The sequence below is a fragment of the Camelus bactrianus genome, chromosome 4 (genome assembly GCF_048773025.1).
Source record: "Camelus bactrianus isolate YW-2024 breed Bactrian camel chromosome 4, ASM4877302v1, whole genome shotgun sequence".
Taxonomy (NCBI): Eukaryota; Metazoa; Chordata; class Mammalia; order Artiodactyla; family Camelidae; genus Camelus; species Camelus bactrianus.
The window spans coordinates 36123017-36144870 of NC_133542.1; the positions used below are offsets into that span (position 1 = coordinate 36123017).

The following is a 21854-nucleotide window of genomic DNA, read 5'->3' on the forward strand; positions in this document are numbered from 1 at the left end:
CTCTGTCCATGTATTACTGCTTTATTATGCGTCCTTTCTGTATAGCTTTTAGTATCTAAACTCTTCTATTGCATTTTTATGTCAGGCTGGACACAAGAGTTAAAAATAAGGCCAGAAAACCAAATACTGATGTTTACAACAAAAATTTATTGAGCACCTACCCATCTGCATGTGCCAGGCACTTTGCTAGGTTTGCAGGATAACACCAGTGAATATGACTCAGGCTCTGCTCCCAGGGAGCTCACAATCTACAGGTGCAGGGGACACGGTGCAGGGAGGCAGATAGACAAGCACGCTACCAAAGAGACAGCGTGACGACACTGGTTTATACAGAGTGTTGTAGAAACGTGGGCTATGTGAGGAATAACTGAGTCTAACAGGATCATGGTGTGTGTGGTTTCTGACAGGATTTTTTTACAAGAGAAGATTTTCAAGCTGAGATCTGAAGTGTAGGTTTTTGCCAAAGAGTAGAGTTAGGAGAGGTCGGAATTTCAGCAAATGTTAAAACAGGACACAAACACATCCAGTGGGGTATGTCATTATGGGAAATCGCAAGTAGCTTACAATGGGTGGAACATAAGATCCACAGGCATTATGAAAGGAGGGGAAAGCTAGAAAAACAACAGATGAGAAGATATGGGAGGTCTTCAGATTAGCAGTGAAACAAAGAAGAGGCTGAGTCCCATCAAGAAGGTTTATCACCAGAAACTAATGCAACACTGTAAATCAACTATATTTCAATTAAAAAAAAAGATTATGCTATCATGAGAGGAACCTATTAGTTCTGACCAGCAACAGTAAAGTTTGCTGACTTGGAGACTAAAATGCCAGTCAAGCATTTGCAACCCAGCGTTCCTCCCTACACGTAAAAGGACCTAAGAGATCTCATCAGAAAGGTGGATGTTCCCCATTCATATTCCTTTGTTTACAGGAACTGTCCCACTCCCTGAACAGATAGCTCTGACGTGGAATGGGCTCTTTTCTAAAAAAGACAGAGCTCCTAGCTTGAATTGGAAAATAAGTCAGATAAATAAGACAGGCAAATACCAAGACGGTTTCACTAAAATTTGTTCTATTCCCCCAATATTATTTTTTTGACTCCATTATTGTCTTGATTGATGAAGTGCCTTTTCATTAACAAGCATGACAGAGTTCAGGGTCACAGCCAACTTGTGTCAAGTCATTTCATAAGTTGAAAAGAGGGCAGATGTTTAAACTGTAACTGTTTTTCATACAATCTATTCTTTAAAAGGCAGAGAAAATGCTGAACAACATGTTCAGTTGAGGGCATGTGAAAAATGGCAAGTCAACACAGTCCAAAATTAACTGATCATGAATTTGGTATTTGTATTTTGGATGGTCTTCTATTTGATTAGCTGAGTCTATCAGTAGTAAAAAGTTTGAATAATTGGGCTAAACAGGTTAGAGCATCCAAAGAAAACAATGAGATGTTCCTGATACACATATAACCTGCCTAGAGGAAGTTTAACATCTTTTTCAAGTAACACAATTTGAACAGAGGGCTGTCAGCCTATGAGGTTATAAATTTGCTGCTTCCTACTTCAGGGGTCCCTGGATGAAGTTTGTCTATAACCTTCAACTAACAGAGTTGTTACTTATCTCATGGAAGAGTTATGAGCTCAATGATGGGAAATTTCATGTCATGGTTACCCCAATGCACTGGATGATGGTGCAATGATCAAAAAAGATGCCAGTGATGACAATTGAACGTCCCTTTGCCTTCCCAGCCTCCTTCATATATTCTCAGGCATAGGATGACAAAGGGAAGTCCACGAGTCACATGAAGAAAGACTGTAGCCATGGGTACACGATCAGGAGCGCCTCTGTTTGTCTTCACCCCTACCGCCATGCTATCACCCTGTCCTACTTCTTCCTCATGTTGTTCCTGTGAATTCCTCCACCATCTTACTGCTAACTACTGTCTTCCCCCCAAAATTCTGCTGATGATTAATCCCAGCTGAACCAGGGTTCAGGCAAAGAGTCTGTGTTTAAACAGTTGTTGAATGAAATAATGACCCTCAAGTCCTCTAAGGTAACAGAATTTTAGGGGAGTATTTTTTGAATGAAATAATGCTTCCTTATGTGGGGAGAAAAGAGCCAGGGTTTTGGAGTCACATCAGCCGAGGTTTGTATCTGGCTGTGCCACTAACTGGCTGTAAAACCAGAGCTTAACTACTCTGAGGTACCATTTTGTCAACTATAAAGAAGGAAGATAATAATTCCTACTTTGAAGGGTTTTTATGACTATTAAAAGAGATAGTATATATGAAAATGCTAGTACAGTGCCTGGAACATACTAGGACCTCAATAAATGTGCATTTCTCTCTTCTCTGTATTACATGGTATTATTAGGATGATAAATAATAGGGAGTAACTAACCTCTGTTGTGGTTGGATGTCTTAGAAGAGATAGAGATAAACAGCAGTCATAGGAGGGATAGTGTTAGGAATTTGTAAAGGAAATGAATATTTCTATGGTTAATTTTCTTGGTTGGGGTTTAAAAGGAAATTCATGTTGTCTATTAATTATACTTACCAATTGGGTCTAATTGGCAACTACCCCAAAATGAATAAAACAAGCGGGAGTCAAGAGAGAAAAACGGCAGGCATCCTGTCAAAAAATAAAATCTTTGAAATTTCTACAACCCAATGGTCAGATACACATTTTATTAAAGAAGACCGATTACCCAATTTACAAATTTACATGTGTGGTGGCAACCCAAGTTGCATATTCAGATTTACGCAAAGCATCAAACAGCCCTCTCTACCAGCTATACCTTGTTTCATTGCTCCTTTAGTCAAACAGGTCCTTAAAGTAAACATCCTCTTTGCTATAAGAAGTATCCTTCATTATTCTGTTTCAGCCTAGACAACTGCTATAGTGGTTAAGGGGTTAGATAAGTGAATCCCTGTTCAATGTTTGTAACAAGGCTTGGCATTTCATAAATCCTCAAGAAATGTTTATTGTTGCTATACTAATTATAGTTATGTCTTCCCAGACTAAGACCTGGAATCCTTCCTTTCTCCTTTTAAAAACATTTTTCTGATTTCTAGAGATATGTACCTTATTCTCACATGATTAGCTACTTTTGACCTAAAAGAAATACTTTTCCAGAGGCTAATGTACTAACTTCTTTTCTTTTTAAAGGGGTCTTGAAACCAATGCCAATGTGTCACTCAACATACCTAATACTGAAGCGATTCCCACATTTCCTTCTCTTCTCTCATCAGTCAAGAAAATGACGAAGTACATAGATAGATAGTCATATATATCACATCTCTATCATATCATATCTATCTATTAATCTATTGTTCTATCTTTCAAAAGTCATCAAAGCCATTTCATTATAATAGATTTCCTACCAATTTGGCTATTCTAGCCCAAACTGGGAGATAAATTTAATGGTAAGTTATGTCTCTGGAGTTGTTAACTTATTAACAAGCTAGTTTTAGCTGACTTAGGCAGGATCTTACTTCAAATCTAGGCTTCAGGAGAATCTGTTTCTGCCTTTTTTTGCTCCTTCCCTTTCTGTCTGAATTCCTAAAACAGCATTTACGGAGGGTCCTACATTCTCAGGTTATGTCTTCCAGCCCTATTTCTCTAGGATCAAGCCAGACTTCTAGAGCAGCCACAACTTGCGGCAGTTGTTGATTGTTCATTGGTCAGGAGGTAGCTGGTTGAGAGGCAATGCAGCATCTCACCCCACTCTTCACAGAATATCACTTGGTAATTTTCAGTGCTCATAACTTGGCAGAGCTGCCTTTAAGTAAGAATGTACTCACTTGGGAAAACACAAAGCAATATCCCTAGAAGCACAAAAATAGAAGGGTTGGGTCTTCTGGATTCTCAATAGTTTGGAAAATAACAAGGCAACAGGAACTACTGTATGTTTTCTGGAAAGTTACTGATTAGCACATTCCTGGGAACTTAAATTCAGCATGGGAGCACACACCTCTCCAGGCCGCTCTACCGCTGTGTGCAACAATTAGACCGCTTGCTAAATCCTATGAGCAAAACCTCAAAGAGTCGATAACACAAACCCTCCTGGAAATTTAGCACAGAAGCACTTGTTCAAGGAATCAAGTACAAACTTGGCTTAGCTACATTTTTCCTGCAGAGTGAGTAGCACACAGGTATTTTTAGTTTATTTCTACCCCCATCCCTAGTTTCCAAACCCTAATGAACAAAAGTTAAATGACATTTTAGTGCAGATTAACCAGATCTGTAGCAGATTTGTTGATGGTTAAAAATGGAAATGTCTGAAAATCCGGCATCTGTTAATTGTTATCTCAACTGTCTCAATACTTCCTTGTTCACCCTTCAGGATGCAGTGGAGAAAACGGCCTCAAGGGGAAAATGGAAGAATAAAGGGCTAAGGCTTTTGCAGCAAATGAGGCTGTTACTCTAAAGGCCCTGCTTTTACTCCCTGCTCGGGTGCATGTAGAACCTTTTCTTATTTGAGTTCCTCTGGTGCTGTGTCACATAGAATTAGAAAAGTACCTCCCAATATAAGGTAGTGACAATGCTGAGCAAAGACCAGCAGAATAAGCGTTTAGAGTCCTGAGTTTAGGTAAAAGCTGCATCAGTTAATTCACTGTATGAATTTAGGCAGGACACTTTATTGACCTTTTCCAAGTGGGCTTTCCTATCTGGAAAATAAAGGCAGTGAACTACATGAAATATATTTATATATATACATATATATAACACATATGATAATATATACTTATAGATACATAGAACCCTTTGAGTATGAATAGCTGCTGCTGCCCCATATATGTATCTATATCTCCATGTACATAATAATGTCCCATTTTTCATACTGCACTATATTTTACCTGCACATCACAATAGGGTGATGAAGCATCAATAAAAGGGAAACTGAAATATATATATATTTTCCTTATGATTTTGATGATTGTGTTTCCTAAAAAACTAACCCTAGTTTAATGTAGACCTTATTTATATTTGCAGTGGAAATTCTGCTTATGCAGATTAGGATGAATAATTTAATGAAAGTCAAATAAATGTAATTAGACCACATGCTGTGCACTAAATGTCTAAATATCAAAAGCTTTCACCTGCATGGCTTGCAATCCATTGCCCATATTCCAGTTATCAAAATCCTCCTGAGAATACCTGGGCCACACACCCCTGTGAACATGCCATCCAGAAATGCTTTCTGTCTGAATTCCTGTTGTACTTCATCTCATTAAAGGGCATTTAACACTCACTGCAGTATAATGCGGCCCTTTGCATAGTGAGAGGCAGTGGAGCAGTGGTCGAGGCATGGACGCAGGCAGGCTTCTTGGGTCTGCCACTTATTAGCAGTCTGACCTTGGGGGCTACTACTTGACCTCTTTGTGCCTCAGTTTTCTTTTTGGCCAAGGGGAATAATAATGGCACTCACTTCATAGGGTTGTTGTAGGGATTAAATCAGTTATTTCTTGTAATGTTTTTAGAACAGAACTCAATTGTTAGTGATTGTTAACTTATTTGTAAAACTCTAAGTGCATTAAGTCCACAACTGTGTCTTATTTATCGTGCAATAGAGCTTGTCCATGGTAGGTACACAAGCAAATACTTGCGGAGTAACAGAGGAACTGTCAAGGGGAAGTACGATGGAGAGAGACATCACTATTTATTTTAAATAACAGATATTTTGAATTCTCATTTTTGCCACATTTTGAAAAGCTAAAGACCTTGTGACATGTATTTTGGCTCCATACAAAGTATTTTAAGAGTACAGTAGAGTCAAGAATATAGTGGGGATCTTTTTTTTTTCCCAGTGTGAGCATTACAGACACTATTCAACATGAAACAGCTGTTGAATGAGCTGTGTGTGAGCCTGCTCCAACACAGGGAGTTCTGACTACTTCCGGTTTTCTTTCTTCCTCCATCTCCCTCCCTCTTTCCCTTCCTTTGATAAAAGCTGTATTTGGTCATTGTTAAAAAAGAAATAACATTGATAGCTTTTTAAAAGGTATTAGGTGGAAACTGTCAGTTCTCACCTTACCTCCCCCACCTCAAGTCCTACTCCCTAGAAGCTATAACTAATCATTGTTTACCTGTCCTTTCATATGTTGTATAAGCATACATACATAATTTTTTAAAAACATAAATGTGATCATAAACATACAGTTGTACTCTTGTACAGTAGGCTTTGACCCAAGAAAATAACATAAAAATTACTATTGGTATCTTTCCATATGAGCCAAAACAGCTATTGTATTATTCATAATAACTTCAGAGTATTTCACTGTATGTTTGCATAGAATTTAATTAGCCACTTGCTGATGAATCTTTGAATTATTTCCATTTTTATTATTGTAAATAATATTGCAATAAATATGCATAAAATAAATTCCTAGAAGTAAAATTACAGGGCCAAAGGGCACACATTTAAAATTTAATAGGTGTAGACAAGTTATATTCCAAATAAGGTTGCCCATATCTGCACACCCGCCAGTATCTATTTCCATTTACACTTAGTGATGCCAGATATTTTTTAACTTATTTTTTTGTCAGTCTGAGAGGTTAAAAAACATTTCATTGTTGTCTTAGCTTTTATTTCTTTAATTTTCAATGAGGTTGAGCATTTGTATTTTCTTCCCTGTGATATTCCTGTTGATACACTTTGCCCATTTTCTTGCAGGACTTTTCTTTTGAATTTGTGGATGCCCTTTGCTTATTATAGAAATGAGCCCTTTGTCCTAGTTGCAAATATTTTCTTTGCTTTGCCATTTGTTTATATTATTTGCTAATGAGGTTTCTAAACATTGGATTCATCTTCTACAGAGACTTAGTTTGTGTGAAAGGAAAAGTCACCATAGCTCAGAATTTGGGATTATAAAAAGACAAGGGGAAAAGATACTCAGCAAGGCAGAAACAAGGCCAAGAAACTATTCTACACAAAGAGCATCCAGAGAGGAAAGGCGAGGTCTGTTTTCAAAGCGCTTGCCTGTGGTTTCATTAAATCTGTAATGGCAATAGGTCCTCCTAGGCTTGGTTCACTTTATAAAATAGAAAGGAAACCCCAACTGTCTTTAACTCTAACTTTTAGGTTTTATTGAATAGCATGAGCTAAAAACCAAAAGAAAACTAACTAGGGTGGATCAATAATGATACATGTATTTCAGTCTCTAAAACAAGGTGAATGAAACAAGGTGAATTCACCACTTACTAAGAGAGAAGTTCTATCAATCTTTTTATAACTGTCAGTGTCAGCAAATACTTTCAATTATATATTCGCTGGTATTCAGAAGATTTTGAGAGCCCTTCAGCTGTATTTAGCCAAATTATCAGTTATCATTTAGGGGTTATTAAAATGTAGGAATGTCCAACTGGATAACTGGTATAAGAAGGCTTTACAGCCCTTACAACTTCATCTGCTTGTCAGGTCTCCTCAAACATTTCCTCAACAGAGTAAGAGGATGAACTGCTCTTAGCCCCTGAGACAGGTCTCTTGTCCTTTTTCCCCCAACAAGGCCAAGGCCCCATTATAACCTTTCCTTCTCAGGAAGTACTTGAGAGGTGACCAGTATCCATTCTGTTGCCTGCTGCCAAGATTACAGTCATGTGTGGGTCACATGAGAATTCTCCAAGATTATTCTTTGAAACATTAATATCAAGAGCATAATGTCATAGAAACACAGAATCTGTGCTATTTATTTTTAATATTTAGGGATTTAAAATGTTACCAAATGATGTGCAACAAAATACGTAGCTAAGGATCCCCTATGGAATGCACATAAATTATGCACAGCACAGCATATGTAATTACTTTGAGGCTAGCTAAGAGGATCTGTTTGAGATGACCTACTAAACCAGGATTGTCTAAAATAACCTACATAAATTTAGACAGCTTGTCTCAATCCAATTTCAAGGGGAAATTACAATTTCCAGAGCCGATGCCAGACTTGTCAATTACATAGCACCAAGTAACTCACAGGTGAAAAGTGAAAGGGCAAGATATGAAGCATATGCTACAGGAGTTATTTACGAATAACGCTCCCCAACGAACATACTGGAAGGTATAGGTGTATCTTATTTATGAACAGCAGATATGTTTTATCTTATGTCAATTCCTGCTGGTTCTTTTTTTTTTTTAAATGGAGGTACTGGAGATTGAATCCAGGACCTCGTGCATGTGCTCTACCACAGAGCTATTCACCTTCCCCCAGTCCAGCCAACTCCAGTTAATTCTTAATAACCATCTGGAATGTTATGCTGAAAAGGTATGGCAAAAAAAACTGCTAGCTGTGCCCTAATATCCATTCCTCTCTTCCTTCATAGTGGTAGAATTTTAGCTCTTTGCCCAGGATAAAGATTAGATTTTTAAATCCCCTTTTTGCTAAGAGTGAACATGTGACCAAATCTTGACTCGCAGGATATGAGCCAAAATACTGTATGTGACTTCCTTAGTGTGCCTATAAAGGGAAGGCTTATGGTTCTCCCCTGCTTCTTTTTCCTGATTCCTTCTGGCCAGAAGGTAGATGTGATGGTGAGCTCCCATGGACCATGAAAACAGGGGTGGGCACAGCAAAAGAAAGAAGAAGGACTGAGTCCTCAAGACTGTGAGACTACCACATCAGATCTGGACTCATGTTCAGAATAACATATGAGTAAGGAATAAACTCCTACCTCATTTAGGCATCCATCGTTTTGAGTCATTGCTACAGTAGCAGAATCTGCATCTTAATGGATGCAAAATGGTTCTAAGCTGTACCAAGACTCAGTGGGAAAAGTGTCATGCTAGGTTTGCAGTGTCAGCCATGGGCAAGGAACCCCATGGTCTCATGCCAACTTTAACCTCTTACTGTTTGGATATCTAACTTACTCCAAAATGGAAAATTCTCCAAGGAAACAAAATGCTCATGTAACTCATACCTTAGACCTTTCCTCTGCCATCTGCCTCCCTCTCTGTGCTATTGTTGACACTCAGGCTTGGCCTCTTTATATTTGGTATAAATATCAAGAAATGAGACTTACTTAATCATAATAAGAATAAAAATAAATAATACCTGTAGTATTTATGATATAGTAATGAGACTTACTTAACAATCATAGTAAGAACCAAAATAAATAGTACATGTAATATTTATGATATATGATTTATTTATATATAAATGATTACAATCCTTTAAAACAGTCTCCCAGGAAGCTATCTGCTTATTTCAATAAGTCTGCTGTTGCTAAAATATTTTTGGATTTTTTTTGGAATTGTAAATGCACACATTTCTTATAATAACAAATCACTTAAATTTCTTTCATGCCAAATCAACAACTCTTTATTGGGCACTTACTGTGCATACCATTAACATTAGTTTTGGAGTCAGAGAAAATTTGTTGATAAATAGTAAGGATTTAATAGTAAGGATGACAATAGTACTCCTTAGTTAATCTATGTCAATTTCTAGGGTAAGTTGGCTTCATAATTTAACAATAGAAAAATACTAATATGTATAAGGGGTCTATTACAGTCCAGGGAAATGAGAGGCACAAACCAGAAATGAAATGTAAATTTTTAAAAAACACTGCTTTATGGTATTTTATGTCATGAATTTATTCATTCACTCAAGATTTATATTACTGCCTACTTCCTTATTTCCAAAATAAGTCTCAGTAATTTACAGATGAAAAATTAGAGGTCTCTTTGTATTCAATTTTGAACTCTTTATTCTCCTGGAACCTTGGTTTATTAAAATATTCCCTGCGCAATGAATTCTAGTGAGTAGGCTCTCCAGGGGCTTACAGGTAGAGCAACCATATTTCGGGCCTCTGCCTCTACCCCCAAGTCAGCTAATAACTGTGGACTGGAGGATTTCTCTGAGCATAAAAGACTCTGACAGGAGAGCTCCCCAGCATTGAGCACATTTCTGGAGTCACTGAGGCTGAAACATACAAAGAAGTGGTGATAAGAGCAGGTGCTGCTGAACTAGATATTCTGATCTGATTTACTTCTTGAGTCAGTTCTGCCTGTTAAGCAGGTCGGTGTGTCTCTTCAAATGAAAAGTAGCTTCCTTAGAGCCATGATGGCAGAAAGGTCAATCAAGCCCATTTACAGTTTTCAAATACACTGGGAGCTCTAACCACAGATGATGACTTTGTTCCTCACCCAGAAGAGAACAGATTCAGAACAAATGAAATTGGATATGAGGAAGAACTTTCCAAGAGCAAGTGATTTAGGATCTGAAGGACTTGCCACGGCTGACATCCATCCTATGCTGTTGACTGAGGATACTAAAGTCTTCACAGGTTGTTAGATATTTTAAATCTCAGTGCTGGCCCACTACTGCTGCCGCTTCTACGTCTTTAAATAAGGACAGAGTATCTTGGAAGGTTATGGCCCTGCCAAATCAGGTGTGGGCTATTGGAAAGATTTGAATTAAAAAAAGAAAATCAAAAAAACATACTCGAAGTAGTGTTTCCTAAGGGATGTGACTGGCATTTGGTCCAGGCAAGTCTTCATGTGAAACTGTCCTGCACAAGGTAGAATAGTCACATTCCTGCCTCCTCTCTCATGCCATTCCAGAGAAGTAGAAATTGTGTCAACCAACCCCCCTGATACTTTAAAATGTCTCCTCTAGAAGGGAGCGTCACCCTAGTTGAAAACTGCCATAGCCGTGTCTAAGATTTATCACCAAAAAATGGTGGTAAAGGAACTAGGATATAAATGATACAGTTATGAGTACTTTTCCTGATTATGGAGATTTCATTGAAACAAAATGCTTTAAATTGATGACTATCAACTCACAGAGATGATCGTTTTAAAATAAAATCTCTTAGAACTAGTATGACTTTACCTGCAATGAATCATCACTCTGTGCATTAGCCTGTTCACAGGGCTCATGTACCAAATAACTCAGTGGAAAGGGGAAATGTCTATTCCTACAATAAAGAATAACTTTTCAGGGATAACATTCTGTGCGACTAGGAGACATAATTATTATTATTTTTGATAGTTTGTGTGAGTATGCACACAGTCATATGAATAGGTGTGCTGGCTTAGGGACTGCATAATAAAACATCTGGGTTTCCCCCCTCCCACCCAGAGAACTCTAAATAGCAATATCCTCCAATACCAAATTTGATTGTGTTTTATGAATTCTGCGATCATTTCTGCTACTTGTTTACTTAGAACTGCCAAGCCCATTTTAACCTGCGACTTTAGAGAAAAGTATTCTTGGTGGCTTCATTAGATGAGGCTACGTTCAAATGTCAGTTGTTACTCTGGGGCAAAGAAAGTGCAGACCATCAAATCCTCTTCCAAGCAAACCCTGATAATAGTAAAATCGCTGGTTACACAAATCTAAACCTACCCAGACGTCCCCATTAATTAGTACTCCAAACTTGTGTATCTATAAAGACTCCATGGGACATAGTCCCTTAGACTGGATTTGGTCAGATGTAGATTTCACTTTATTGTATGAAGATGACAAAGAAAATTCTCGCCTCATAATGAAATTGCCTACAACCAAAGTTGATGTTCACAATATAATTAGAAATATAATTTGAATAAAACTTTGCATTCAGCCAAACCTAAAATAAAATTCAAACACTAAAGAGTAACACTTTAATCAAATAGAGCCCCAAGAGAACTACATTTCTGTTCCTTTCCTCCACTCTCCTTTTTAAAGAAAATGATAAATTATAAGAAGAAAATCTGATATTGGCCCAAATCTAAACTTGTAAGATATATTCTGGGTCAATTCACATTTAGCCTGAATTCAAACACCTCCACCAAAGAGAGTTCTCAGCAAATCTAGGTAGCATTCAAATGATTGCTCCAAGACACTAGAACAGCTTGACTCCCCAAAGAAATATTAAATTTTCTCCCTTTCACTCTTTACTCAGACAGGAGGAACAATTACTGTTTAGAATATATTTACAACAGTATTGAAAGAGTAAGAGTTTTCTGGCTCCTGCTGCACCCATGTACTCTGCTCTACCTCCCACTATACAGGAGGGCACTCCCTCTGTTCTCCTAAGGCATGTTCTCCCTTTATGTACTGAACCTCATCAACTCCCTCCCTCTCAAGGACTTTATTCCAATCCCCTCAAGATTAGCCCTCAGTTCCTTTCTCTTTGTGTAAAAATTTACTCCTTACTCCCTAGGAGCTCCCACTAGCCCCCTTCCTTTAAGAACACACTGGTGTCTGTAAGGATGACTGTGCAGCATCCTTGATGTGTCTGTTCCTTGCCCTGAATGCCCAATTCATTAGCAAGCCCTCTTGAGCTCTACCTTCAAAATATATCTTAGGACCAATATTGTATGATTCCACTTACATGAGGTACTAAGAAGAGGCAAGTTGATAAAGACATAAAGTTAGATGGGGCTTATCAGGGGCTGGAGGAAAGGAGTAAAGGGGAGTTAGTGTTTAATGGGTAGAGAGTTTTGGTTTGGAGTGATGCAAAGTTCTGGGGATGGAGAGTGGTGATGATTACCCTACAGTGTAAATGTACTTCAGGACACTGAACTGTACACTTAAAAATGGCTAAAATGGTAAATTTTATGTTATGTATATTTTACCACATTAAAAAAGATTAAGAAAAAAATATATATATTTGAATATAACCACTTTTTACTACCTCTAATGCTGACATCCTTATTCAAAAACACTGTCATCTCTCACCTACATTTCAGCACTAGCCTATTGAAACATCTCCCTGCTTTTAATCTTGCCCCCTACCTCGGTCTGATCTCTGCACACAACAGCAGAGCGATGTTTTAATCCATTAGGGAGATCCTGTACCTTGCCAGATCAAAACTCTGTTGCAGTAAAATCCAACTCTTTACAAAGATCATGATCTTCATCAAATACCAGAGCCTTTGTTCCTGCTCACACTCCCCAGAACCCCTTTCCAGTGGTGGCTCTTACTTCATTTGGGTCTCTGCTTACACATCACATCCTCAAAGAGGCCACTCCAGCCCATCTAATCTAAGCCATCCTCATAACACACATGTGTGCGTGCATGTAGAAACACATACCCACGACACACACACACGCCTCCCTCTGCTTTATTTTTCTTAACAGCTCTTTTATTACCAGACATCATGTATTTACCCATTTACTTACTTACTTATTTCTCCATTTGCCCCTCTTGACTTAAGCTCAATGAATTGTCTACTGCTACTTTTCTAAACCTTAACTATGACTAGTACATAATAGAAGTTCAAGAAATATTTGTTTACTAAAGACATGGTGGGGATTGTTTGAGGCTTTTCACGTTCAATTTGAGGTTTAGAAAATCACAGGTGGAAGAGTGCTCCTAAGCAGGTAATCACTCATGTCTGAAAGGATTCTGCTTAACAAACAGAGAAGTTCTTCAGCAATCAATGACAATACTTCCAGGAGGACTGCTGACAGCAGGAATGAGTGGAGGGTGGGGAGAGATGAGATAAGGGATGCCAGAATGCTGAGAAAAGTCCGATGTGCTGGTGCCTGTAATATGTCATTATTAGTAACTGGCATGTTGATGAGAGAGGGCTTAAAGGTCTCCTGAGTAGGATTTGCTCAATAAAGGAAAATATTCTTCAGAAGTTTATGTCATTTATGCAAGAAAAAAGACTTGTGGAAAGATTACTATGGTATGCAGGTCACCCCAAAGTGCTGAGGAGGAACTTTAATGAGTGTATTCAGACTTCCCCAGGGTCATCCCAAGTGTAATAGGTGGTGAGCAGTATTCCTGTGATACAGCGGTAGAGGGTCTAATTTTCAGGAGACTAAATTGGAGCCTCATGAAATTGAGTTCCACTGTTGTATTTTAGGTTTCTTCAACTTTTGAAGAAGGAAATGAAAAAGTAAATGAGATTTTTCAAATGATTAGAGAATAAAAACTTATTTTTAATATACATTGCTGCTAATTATGATACAGAGAAAAAAATCATGTTCAGATTAGACAGCAGAGTTACATGAAAGGTTAATAGTCTTACACCTGCTGTGCTCTATTTTAACCAAGTCAGTCTTTTCCCCCTCTTTCTCAGTCAGTCCTACGCTAGAGGCTCCTGGGTTCTCAGTGGGCACTTTGCTTTGCTGCTCACTGAATGGAGATCTCAAGGTCCTGCTCTACTTCCTGGAGTGTGGGTCACTCCTTAAATTCTGAGGAACTTGCTGCTCCTTCCCTGCCTTGTGGGGTGAATGCAGTAAAAAAAGAAACAGAGTAACTCATGAGTCACTCACTTGGAGGGTGACCCACCATCTTGGTTTGCCTGGGATGAAGGGGTCCAGGGACATGAGACTCTCAATGAGAAATCTAAGAAAGTCCCTGGGAAACTGGGACAAGTTGGTCACCCTCCCACTACAGAGTTCAAGAATAGAACTGGTAGAAGAGCTGACTCATGGCATCATTCACTAGAGCTTGTGGCAAATTCTTGGGCCCATGACCTCAGGAATCTTCTCTGGGCATCTTTAACCCTCTTCTGCCCATTTAATTATTTGTACTGAATGGGAGCCTGTGAATTCCTATTAAGCTTCAAATAGAGTCCTCAAAGTGAGGAGGAATATTACTTATAAATCATGATGATTACAATGACTCTCTTCCTCTCTCTGCCCTCATCCTGTTCCAGTTACTTTCACTTAACCCAACCTAGGGGCTCAGCCTCTATCCTAGATCTGAGGCCTCATCCTGTCTGTGGACTGGAAACATTTCAGGAGTTGCAAGCCAGCTTTTCTGACCTCGTGCCCCTGGGGACCTGGGTCTATGCTTATCCCCTACGTGACACTCTAGACCCTTGACTGGGACTCCACTTGTCAACGTGCCTGCCTGCCACCACCTGCCTTGATATTCTTGCAAGGGTCCAACATCACAGGAGTTGCATGGGGCGTCTGCATGGGGTCCTGGCTCCTCCAGCAGCCCGGATGTCCTGACCATCAGCCTTGGCCTGCCCTTTGACTCTGTGCTGCTGGGCTCTGCTCCTCACTGAGGTCTGACCACAGCTCCTGAGCCTCCCCTGCAGGGCCATCCACGCAGACAGCACCTCTGTGAGCTTTGGAGAAAGATGCTCCTCCAGGCACATACATTACAAAAGGGAGCTCTCTCTGAGATAACCAATTAGAAAAAAGTATTCTTTCCTCGAGCAGCCCATAAGGCACAGGGCTTGACAAACAGAGCCATGCTGGGTTTTAACTCCTGCTGGCACCACCTTAGCTGAGTGTGTAACTTACACAACCATGCACCTAGCTCTCCTCCTCACACTAATGACTATCCTGCGCAGCGGCCACCAAGACCCCGGCACAATGGCATGCTTTGTGTGTCTGGACAAATTTAGTCTCATTACTAAGCACTGAACTTGACCCTGCATTTCCTCTTTGTCTACCCTCCTCCCACCATCTTCAGTTTTCAGATTATTCCTATTTAGGCTCATTCTTAAACTGCTGTATATAAAAAAAGTCATGCTATATAGCCTATAAAACCCTACATAGGTATTATTAATTATGTAAGATTTGCCTTTTCTATCAAATATGGTAATAAGGTTCAATTCTAGTATAACAAAACCTATCTCTGATTGGCTATAGTGGTTTTGTTGCTTTTCATCTCCACTGGTTTCTGGATGGACTTTCTAGTCTTTTCTACTCTTTTTTTCCCAAAAGATGTTTACCCTGGGATAATACTGTGTTTTCTCTTTCCAAAGATAGTTGAAGATTCTTAGATAGAAGAGAATTTTCTAATACACTTTCAGGCCTATACCCAAATGTATTATTCCAGACCTCTCTGTGAAAAAGATGAAGATATGAAAAATGACTGCTTAAATAGTAGTAGTTCCTAAAAGGTGGAACCAGAAAAGAGAGCCTAGGAAAGAGAAGTTGTAGTCCAACAGGTTGACACCCCAGTTCTGGGAGAGAGCGGGTAAGAGCAAGCAAAATCCATCCGGACAAATGCAGAGAAAATACTAGAGATGAGAAAAGTCATCTGGACATGTTGAGTCACGTGACACTGAACTTCTGAAAACTTACATAGCCAAAGAGAATTTTCTGTTATTTGGAACTGCAGGCTTTGTAAGCTCAATCAATTAAATCCAAGTTCCCCTGATGGAGCATACAATTACCACAAAGCTTGAGCCTGCCATGGAGCCAGGTGTTACTTTGTGAAAGCAAATCGAATTTTACTTTGTGAGGAGGGACAGTATATTATTTTCATAGTTCTATAATATTAAATGCAAGCCATTTAATGACTTGGGCGGGGCACTGCTATTTTTATAATGCTACCTCTTCATAGCTAAATGTGTACATAATAAATAAAGCATAGAACACATAAACACTTAGGAGATAATTTTAGTGTAACCATGGGATATGTATTGTGTGGCACCCATAAATACACACATATTTTTAAATATGTGTGTATCTGGAGACAATGAATGAATAATACGTAAAATTAAAAGAATTAAAGTTTCAGCAAGATGGTTACTCATCATGCTTTAGTTGAGAGAACGTCAATTCCATCGAAATGCCTTTGCACAGCCAGAACTATGTAAAGATCAAAATCTGATTTTCTCTTTTTTTTTTAACCACCAAACATAGTTTAATAAATAGAAAAAAATTCTCCAGGGTGCCTTTCCTCCTTAGACTATTGAGGATGGAGGAAAAGTCTGGAAAGAGAAGCTTATCTGCATTCCTAAACCTCATATGGGGTTGAATTTTTTCATGCATAATAACTGAGCTTGAGTCCATTAATTGTGCAATCATTTCTCATGCCTCTGATTGTCCTCCTCTAGTTGACTTCCTCTAATTCAAGCCCCTGGCCTGATAGAAATGATGATCTGTGTTCGAAATCTGCTCAAGTTTACTCCCTTTCAGCATATTTCCTATGAGGCACGAGTGGGAACAGTATCGACTTACTTGTGTTTATCTTCTGGAGTGAAATGTGCTTTTCCAGTTGTCTCCTAAGTTTCACCTCTGCTCCATATTTTCCAGTGGTCCCATTGTCAGCCAGAATGAAGTGGGAATGCATGCTGTTGAGGACCGTGAGCTTGCTCATGGGATTGGACATGGTCTGATATGGCCGGACAACCTGCAGAATTTCAAAAGGAAGGGGCAGAAGTCAGAGAAAAGAGAGCGAAATATGAAAAGGAGAACCAGACAGACAGGAAAAAGAGAAAGGTAATCAACTCTTCGGTGCAGCAAAAGTATAATCTATATCCTCTTCCTAACACTACTTTGGGTAGAATTAAGATTTATAGTAAATGTTCCATTCAAACTAAGATTACACTTAAAGGTCTATGTATTTATTTATTTTCTGGATTCATAATGAAAGTAGACCTTGTGTTTTCACTGTTCTCAAAAACTGGCATGTGAATGATTGTTTTTTGAAGCTGACCGTTTTACATGCTGATGAATCCAAAACAATTTTTAAATTTAGGTATTTTGTTTCTTTCTCTCTCCTCTCCATCATGTCCGTACTCTAACAGGGACAGAAGAGCAATCACAATGCTGGAGTATGGTAGGGGTGGGAGATGGGAGAGGGGGGTGATCTTTTCTGTCAAGCTCGTTTGGCAGTTTGAAAGTCTGTTATTTAAAAATCTACACTGTTCTTATTAGACACCTTAAGTGGAAATGTTGAATGTAAAATAAGTCTCATGAGACAAATATAAATCAGGCCCAAAATGTTTATCTCGTCTTATTTTTTTGTTGCATTATTTTAATTTCATGGTGAATTACATGACATAAAACAGAACAATTCTTAGTGTGGCCTTTCAGAGTTTTTATGTAAAAAGAAAAGCAAAACCTATTTTGAGCTGGCTGTTTTATATACATTATTTATATTCCTTGCAACAATCCTGCAAGTAGATGTTATTATGTTTATTTTCTAAGTGAAGAAATAGAAATACAGGTTAAGTAGATTTTATAAAAGTTTACTATACACAGAACCAGAATTCATACCCAGGTCTGCTGGATTCTAAAATCAACGTTTATTCCCTTTTCCCAAGCTGCTTAGCCACAATGGAAACAAGAGATGTGTTGGAAATCTACTCTTAAAGTATGTAGGTAGAAATTTCACACAAGACTATGAAAAGGAACATTCAACAAACTCACTGTTACATGTTCCCCATACAGTTATCTCTGTACTGAATCACTGAAATTGACAGGACAGAAATAAATGCTAACAGGTTTTTATTTCTGTGCCTTTATGCAGTGTGTACATTAATTATGGAGCTGAGATGCTCGTGTTCATCTTAAGTATATAATAACTCACCATGAAAAGCTGTAGTAAGACTTGAGTAGTTTGCTAAAGGAATTACAAAGCGATTTAGTAAAGGTAGCTGTCAACTGGAAAGATCTCATAAAAGCCCTATTTTAGACTTTGATGGTGATTTCAAAACCCTACATTTCTACGTCCCTGGCAAACAGAATCTACTCAATAAATAGTGAAAGAATTAATTTAAAAAAACTTGAGACAGATATGCTTTTGTTCAAAATTGCAAAAAAAAAACCCCTTTCTTGTCTGAATTGTTTGGGAATTGATCTAATCTAAATTTAAAATGTATAATTCTGAGCTTTTGAAATATCCTTCAGTCCTTTCAATACATGTGCCTATTAGTTAACGTGGCATTAATATGACATTAATTCATAGCTTATTTCTAGCTGGCTCTGATTGATAAAGGAAGCCCCTAACTTTGTGATTACTGACTGTTTCCAGTAATCACATGGAGCAGGATTCAATTACTCCCTTGTCTAGATGAGTGAATAAGAAGTCCCCCTAAACAGAGAGAGAGTGGTTGGCAAACCCCATCCTGAGTTCTTTATCACTGGAAGAGTAGGTCGCTTGTGGTTAAAATTCCCATTTTGTTGTTACTCATTTTTGATCATAAAACATTCATTCTACAGCAGAGAGCAAGTTAATAAATATTAATGCTTTGTTGAAAGAGGCTTAGCAGAAAGACTTTCTCCTATTCTTAAAGTGCCTCTGCATTGTACTTTTGAACAAAAGAAAAAGCTTTAGATTACTTTTCCTAACAGCATCTCCCCAAGGCTTCATGCCAAGAAGGAGGAAACCCCACAGCAGTTCTGTGAGAGGCATGGGACACTGGATTTTCTAGAGGTTAAACTATATATGATGGTGAACCCCAGGCACTTGTTCTAGCTGAGACATGGGACATGTTTTCTAATTCCTGGGAACCTAATTAAAAACCATCAGTGAAAGTGACATTTTCAAATGAATAGAGGAGTGAAACGACTCTGGGCCAAGTTGATGTACTCATCACCATCTGAGAATAAAAGAACATAATTAAATCACCCGACTATATTCTATATATGTTTCCCCCACTACAGGACTCTAAGGACATGGGTGCTTCAGTCTTCTGAGTTTTAACCTTCTTTTCTTGTGAAACATGGCACGCCAGCTCTTTGGGAATACTGTACATTTCAATCAGTCCCAGTAAGAGGGTCAAGTTTACAGTGTCACTCGTGAACTTTAATTCCTCCATATTAACTGCTCCTCATTTCTTCTGATCTTATGTGAAGGTAGGTTAAAGGTGGCCATATTTGGCAGAGATTTTTGTCTGCTGAATAACAGAGGATATAAACCTGAAAAATAAGTAAAATGTCCTAATTTATCTTATAGTCATCATTGGAGGAAGCTATGCTAAATCTTGGAACAATCCTGAAGGTCTGAGCCACAGAAATCTGCTTGAATCCCAATCCTGTCAGTAGCTGTGTGAATTTGAGTCTCACATTTTAAATCTGTAAAAGGGAAATGATAAAACCACTTACCTCATGGGGGTTAGATGAGATTATATGTGCAAAGTACCTGGCACCATGCCTGGCTCTTAACAGGCAATCTATAAATGTGAATTCCTTCTCAAGCTCTGCTTGATTTTAGCAACTATAAACTGATTTTCCAACTGCAAACTAGTGACCAAAATGAAATAACGAGAGACAAGTAATTGACTTTTGTTTTACACGAGGATTTAAATCAATCAACATAAGAAAAGAAAAAAATATCAGTAATCAGTAAAATACGCAAAGTGTTTTTTCTTTGCATATCCCCCCAGGTTATTCAGGAGGGTGATGTTCTCGAAATACTTGTTGATTAACTGAAAAGTTGGAAATAACTTTCCAAACGCTTCAGAGGAAAGTGTTTTGGTCTAACTTGCCTACAAAATCCACTTAATATTCTTCATAATAAATGTACCAGCGGCCTATTTTTGTTCAAGTTACAATCTGCATATCTGCAAAAGATTTGCTGATCTTCCTGTTATGTTTTTCAAATAGAGAAAAATAATGTCTTTGTATTTCATGAATACAAATGAATTTTCCCTCTGATAAAATTCTGGAGGTAATGAATTCACTTACACTGCTAAGAGCTCATAAAAAGAGGACTTTTTTGGAAGTGTGTGTGTGTGTGTGTGTGTGTATACGCACATGTGCTAAGTGCATAGTAAGAACCACTGTGACCTGTTCATGACTTGTAGGTATACAGGTTACTCTAGCACATTTCTCAGCCAGTGTTCCCTGGGAGTGTCAAACCCTAATGCCCTGCAGTACCCCTTGCATGTAATGGACCACCTTCTCTCCTAAGAACACAGGATGGTTCAGGTTATGTACTCAAATAATTTTCTGTGTTTTGTAGTTCAAATGAGGAATCTGGGCTGAGAAAGGCTGAATGGTGTCTGAAAGGCCTACATATCGAGTGATCTTCCATGATTGGTAGCTACAAGGGAGTCTACCCCTAGAAGGGAAATTTGCTTAGAAATAGATTTTAGATACTTAGGGTTCTTTGGGTACCATGGGCCATTTCCTCTAAGTAATGACATTTTGCCTCTTTTGCTTGCCCCTCAAGGGTATGTAAGAGACATTTTCACTCACTTCACCCATTTTACACCAGTTTGTATTGGCTGTTTGGTAAAGTTCTGGTTCCAAGGTCACAATGTACCTTGACTCTGCAACAAAGAGGGAATGTAGTGGAAGCTGTTCAAGGATTTAATGAGGCAGAGGTCCTTTATATCAGGCATGTGTAGGGTCATTATCACTGCCAGTAGAAAACTGATTTAGAGACACTGGAAAAATGGAATATCCTTCACATGCTGGGGCCAGAGTGCTGCATTTATCCATCCCTGGATGGGCTTAAACTGATCTAGGACACCTGCTTGACTTTTCCTAGCTACCTTCATTCACGTTCTGGTCTCACCCTAGAGTATTTAGTGAAAAGTCAGGAGATGGGAGTTCAAATTCTAATTCCTCTAATTACGAATTTATGACCTTGGGCAAGTCTTTGAATTCATTCATTCATTCATTCACACACTCCTTCAGAATTTCTCGAGGAAATGTACATGGTAAGTAGTGGGCTGGCTTGAGGAGATACATAATCTTGCATCTAAGTCATATCTCACAATAAATTTTCAAAATATATTTACTGAAAGAAATTTTTTGGATGGTAGTTTTCTCATCTGTAAGGAAGAGAATGTGTCTAGAAATTCTGAAGTCTTTCTACCTCTAAAATGGAGCCCGGAGAGCCTGTATTAAAATACACGTTTGCTTTTTCCAAGTTAGTACAGAACAATGACCTTCCAGATGTGTTGGTTACAAAAAAAAGGTAGCTCATTTATGTCTTGGTGTCTCTTCCATTTTGTCGTGCTTTTTATGATGCAAGGGCAGTTTGGATATCTGTGACTCTTCCTGAACAGAAATGAATTGAGCTCAGTCAGGTTTTTGAGTCATCAGCCACAGGCCTTCTGCAATCCCAGAACTTAATGCCTGGTGAGGTGTGTATCAGCCTTTCTCAGGCAATAGCAGAGTAGGGGACGAGTAGCCTACTGAGTCATTCTTTCCCTCCTAATAGTACTCACTATCATGATAATTTAGGCAGGAAGAAAATGAGCATTCGTTGATCAGTTA

At 38.5% G+C, this 21854-nt stretch overlaps 1 protein-coding gene across 8 annotated transcripts in view; it reads right to left on the reverse strand.

Moving 5' to 3' along the window:
* TRPM3 (transient receptor potential cation channel subfamily M member 3) overlaps positions 1 to 21854 on the reverse strand; it is a 259670-nt gene that overhangs the window by 211911 nt on the left and 25905 nt on the right. For 6 of the 8 annotated variants that reach the window (XR_012506375.1, XR_012506378.1, XR_012506374.1 and 3 more), the window contains exons 4-5: positions 16860 to 17031; positions 2557 to 2631 (exon numbers count right to left, since the gene is read on the reverse strand). Coding sequence is in view for 3 of the 8 variants with exons in the window: in XM_074361686.1 (XP_074217787.1) it covers positions 2557 to 2631; positions 16860 to 17031 (247 nt within the window). In the remaining 5 variants the exon portion in view is untranslated. The remainder of the gene's footprint in view (positions 1 to 2556; positions 2632 to 16859; positions 17032 to 21854) is intronic. The other 2 variants (XR_012506377.1, XR_012506376.1) reach the window with 1 other exon arrangement.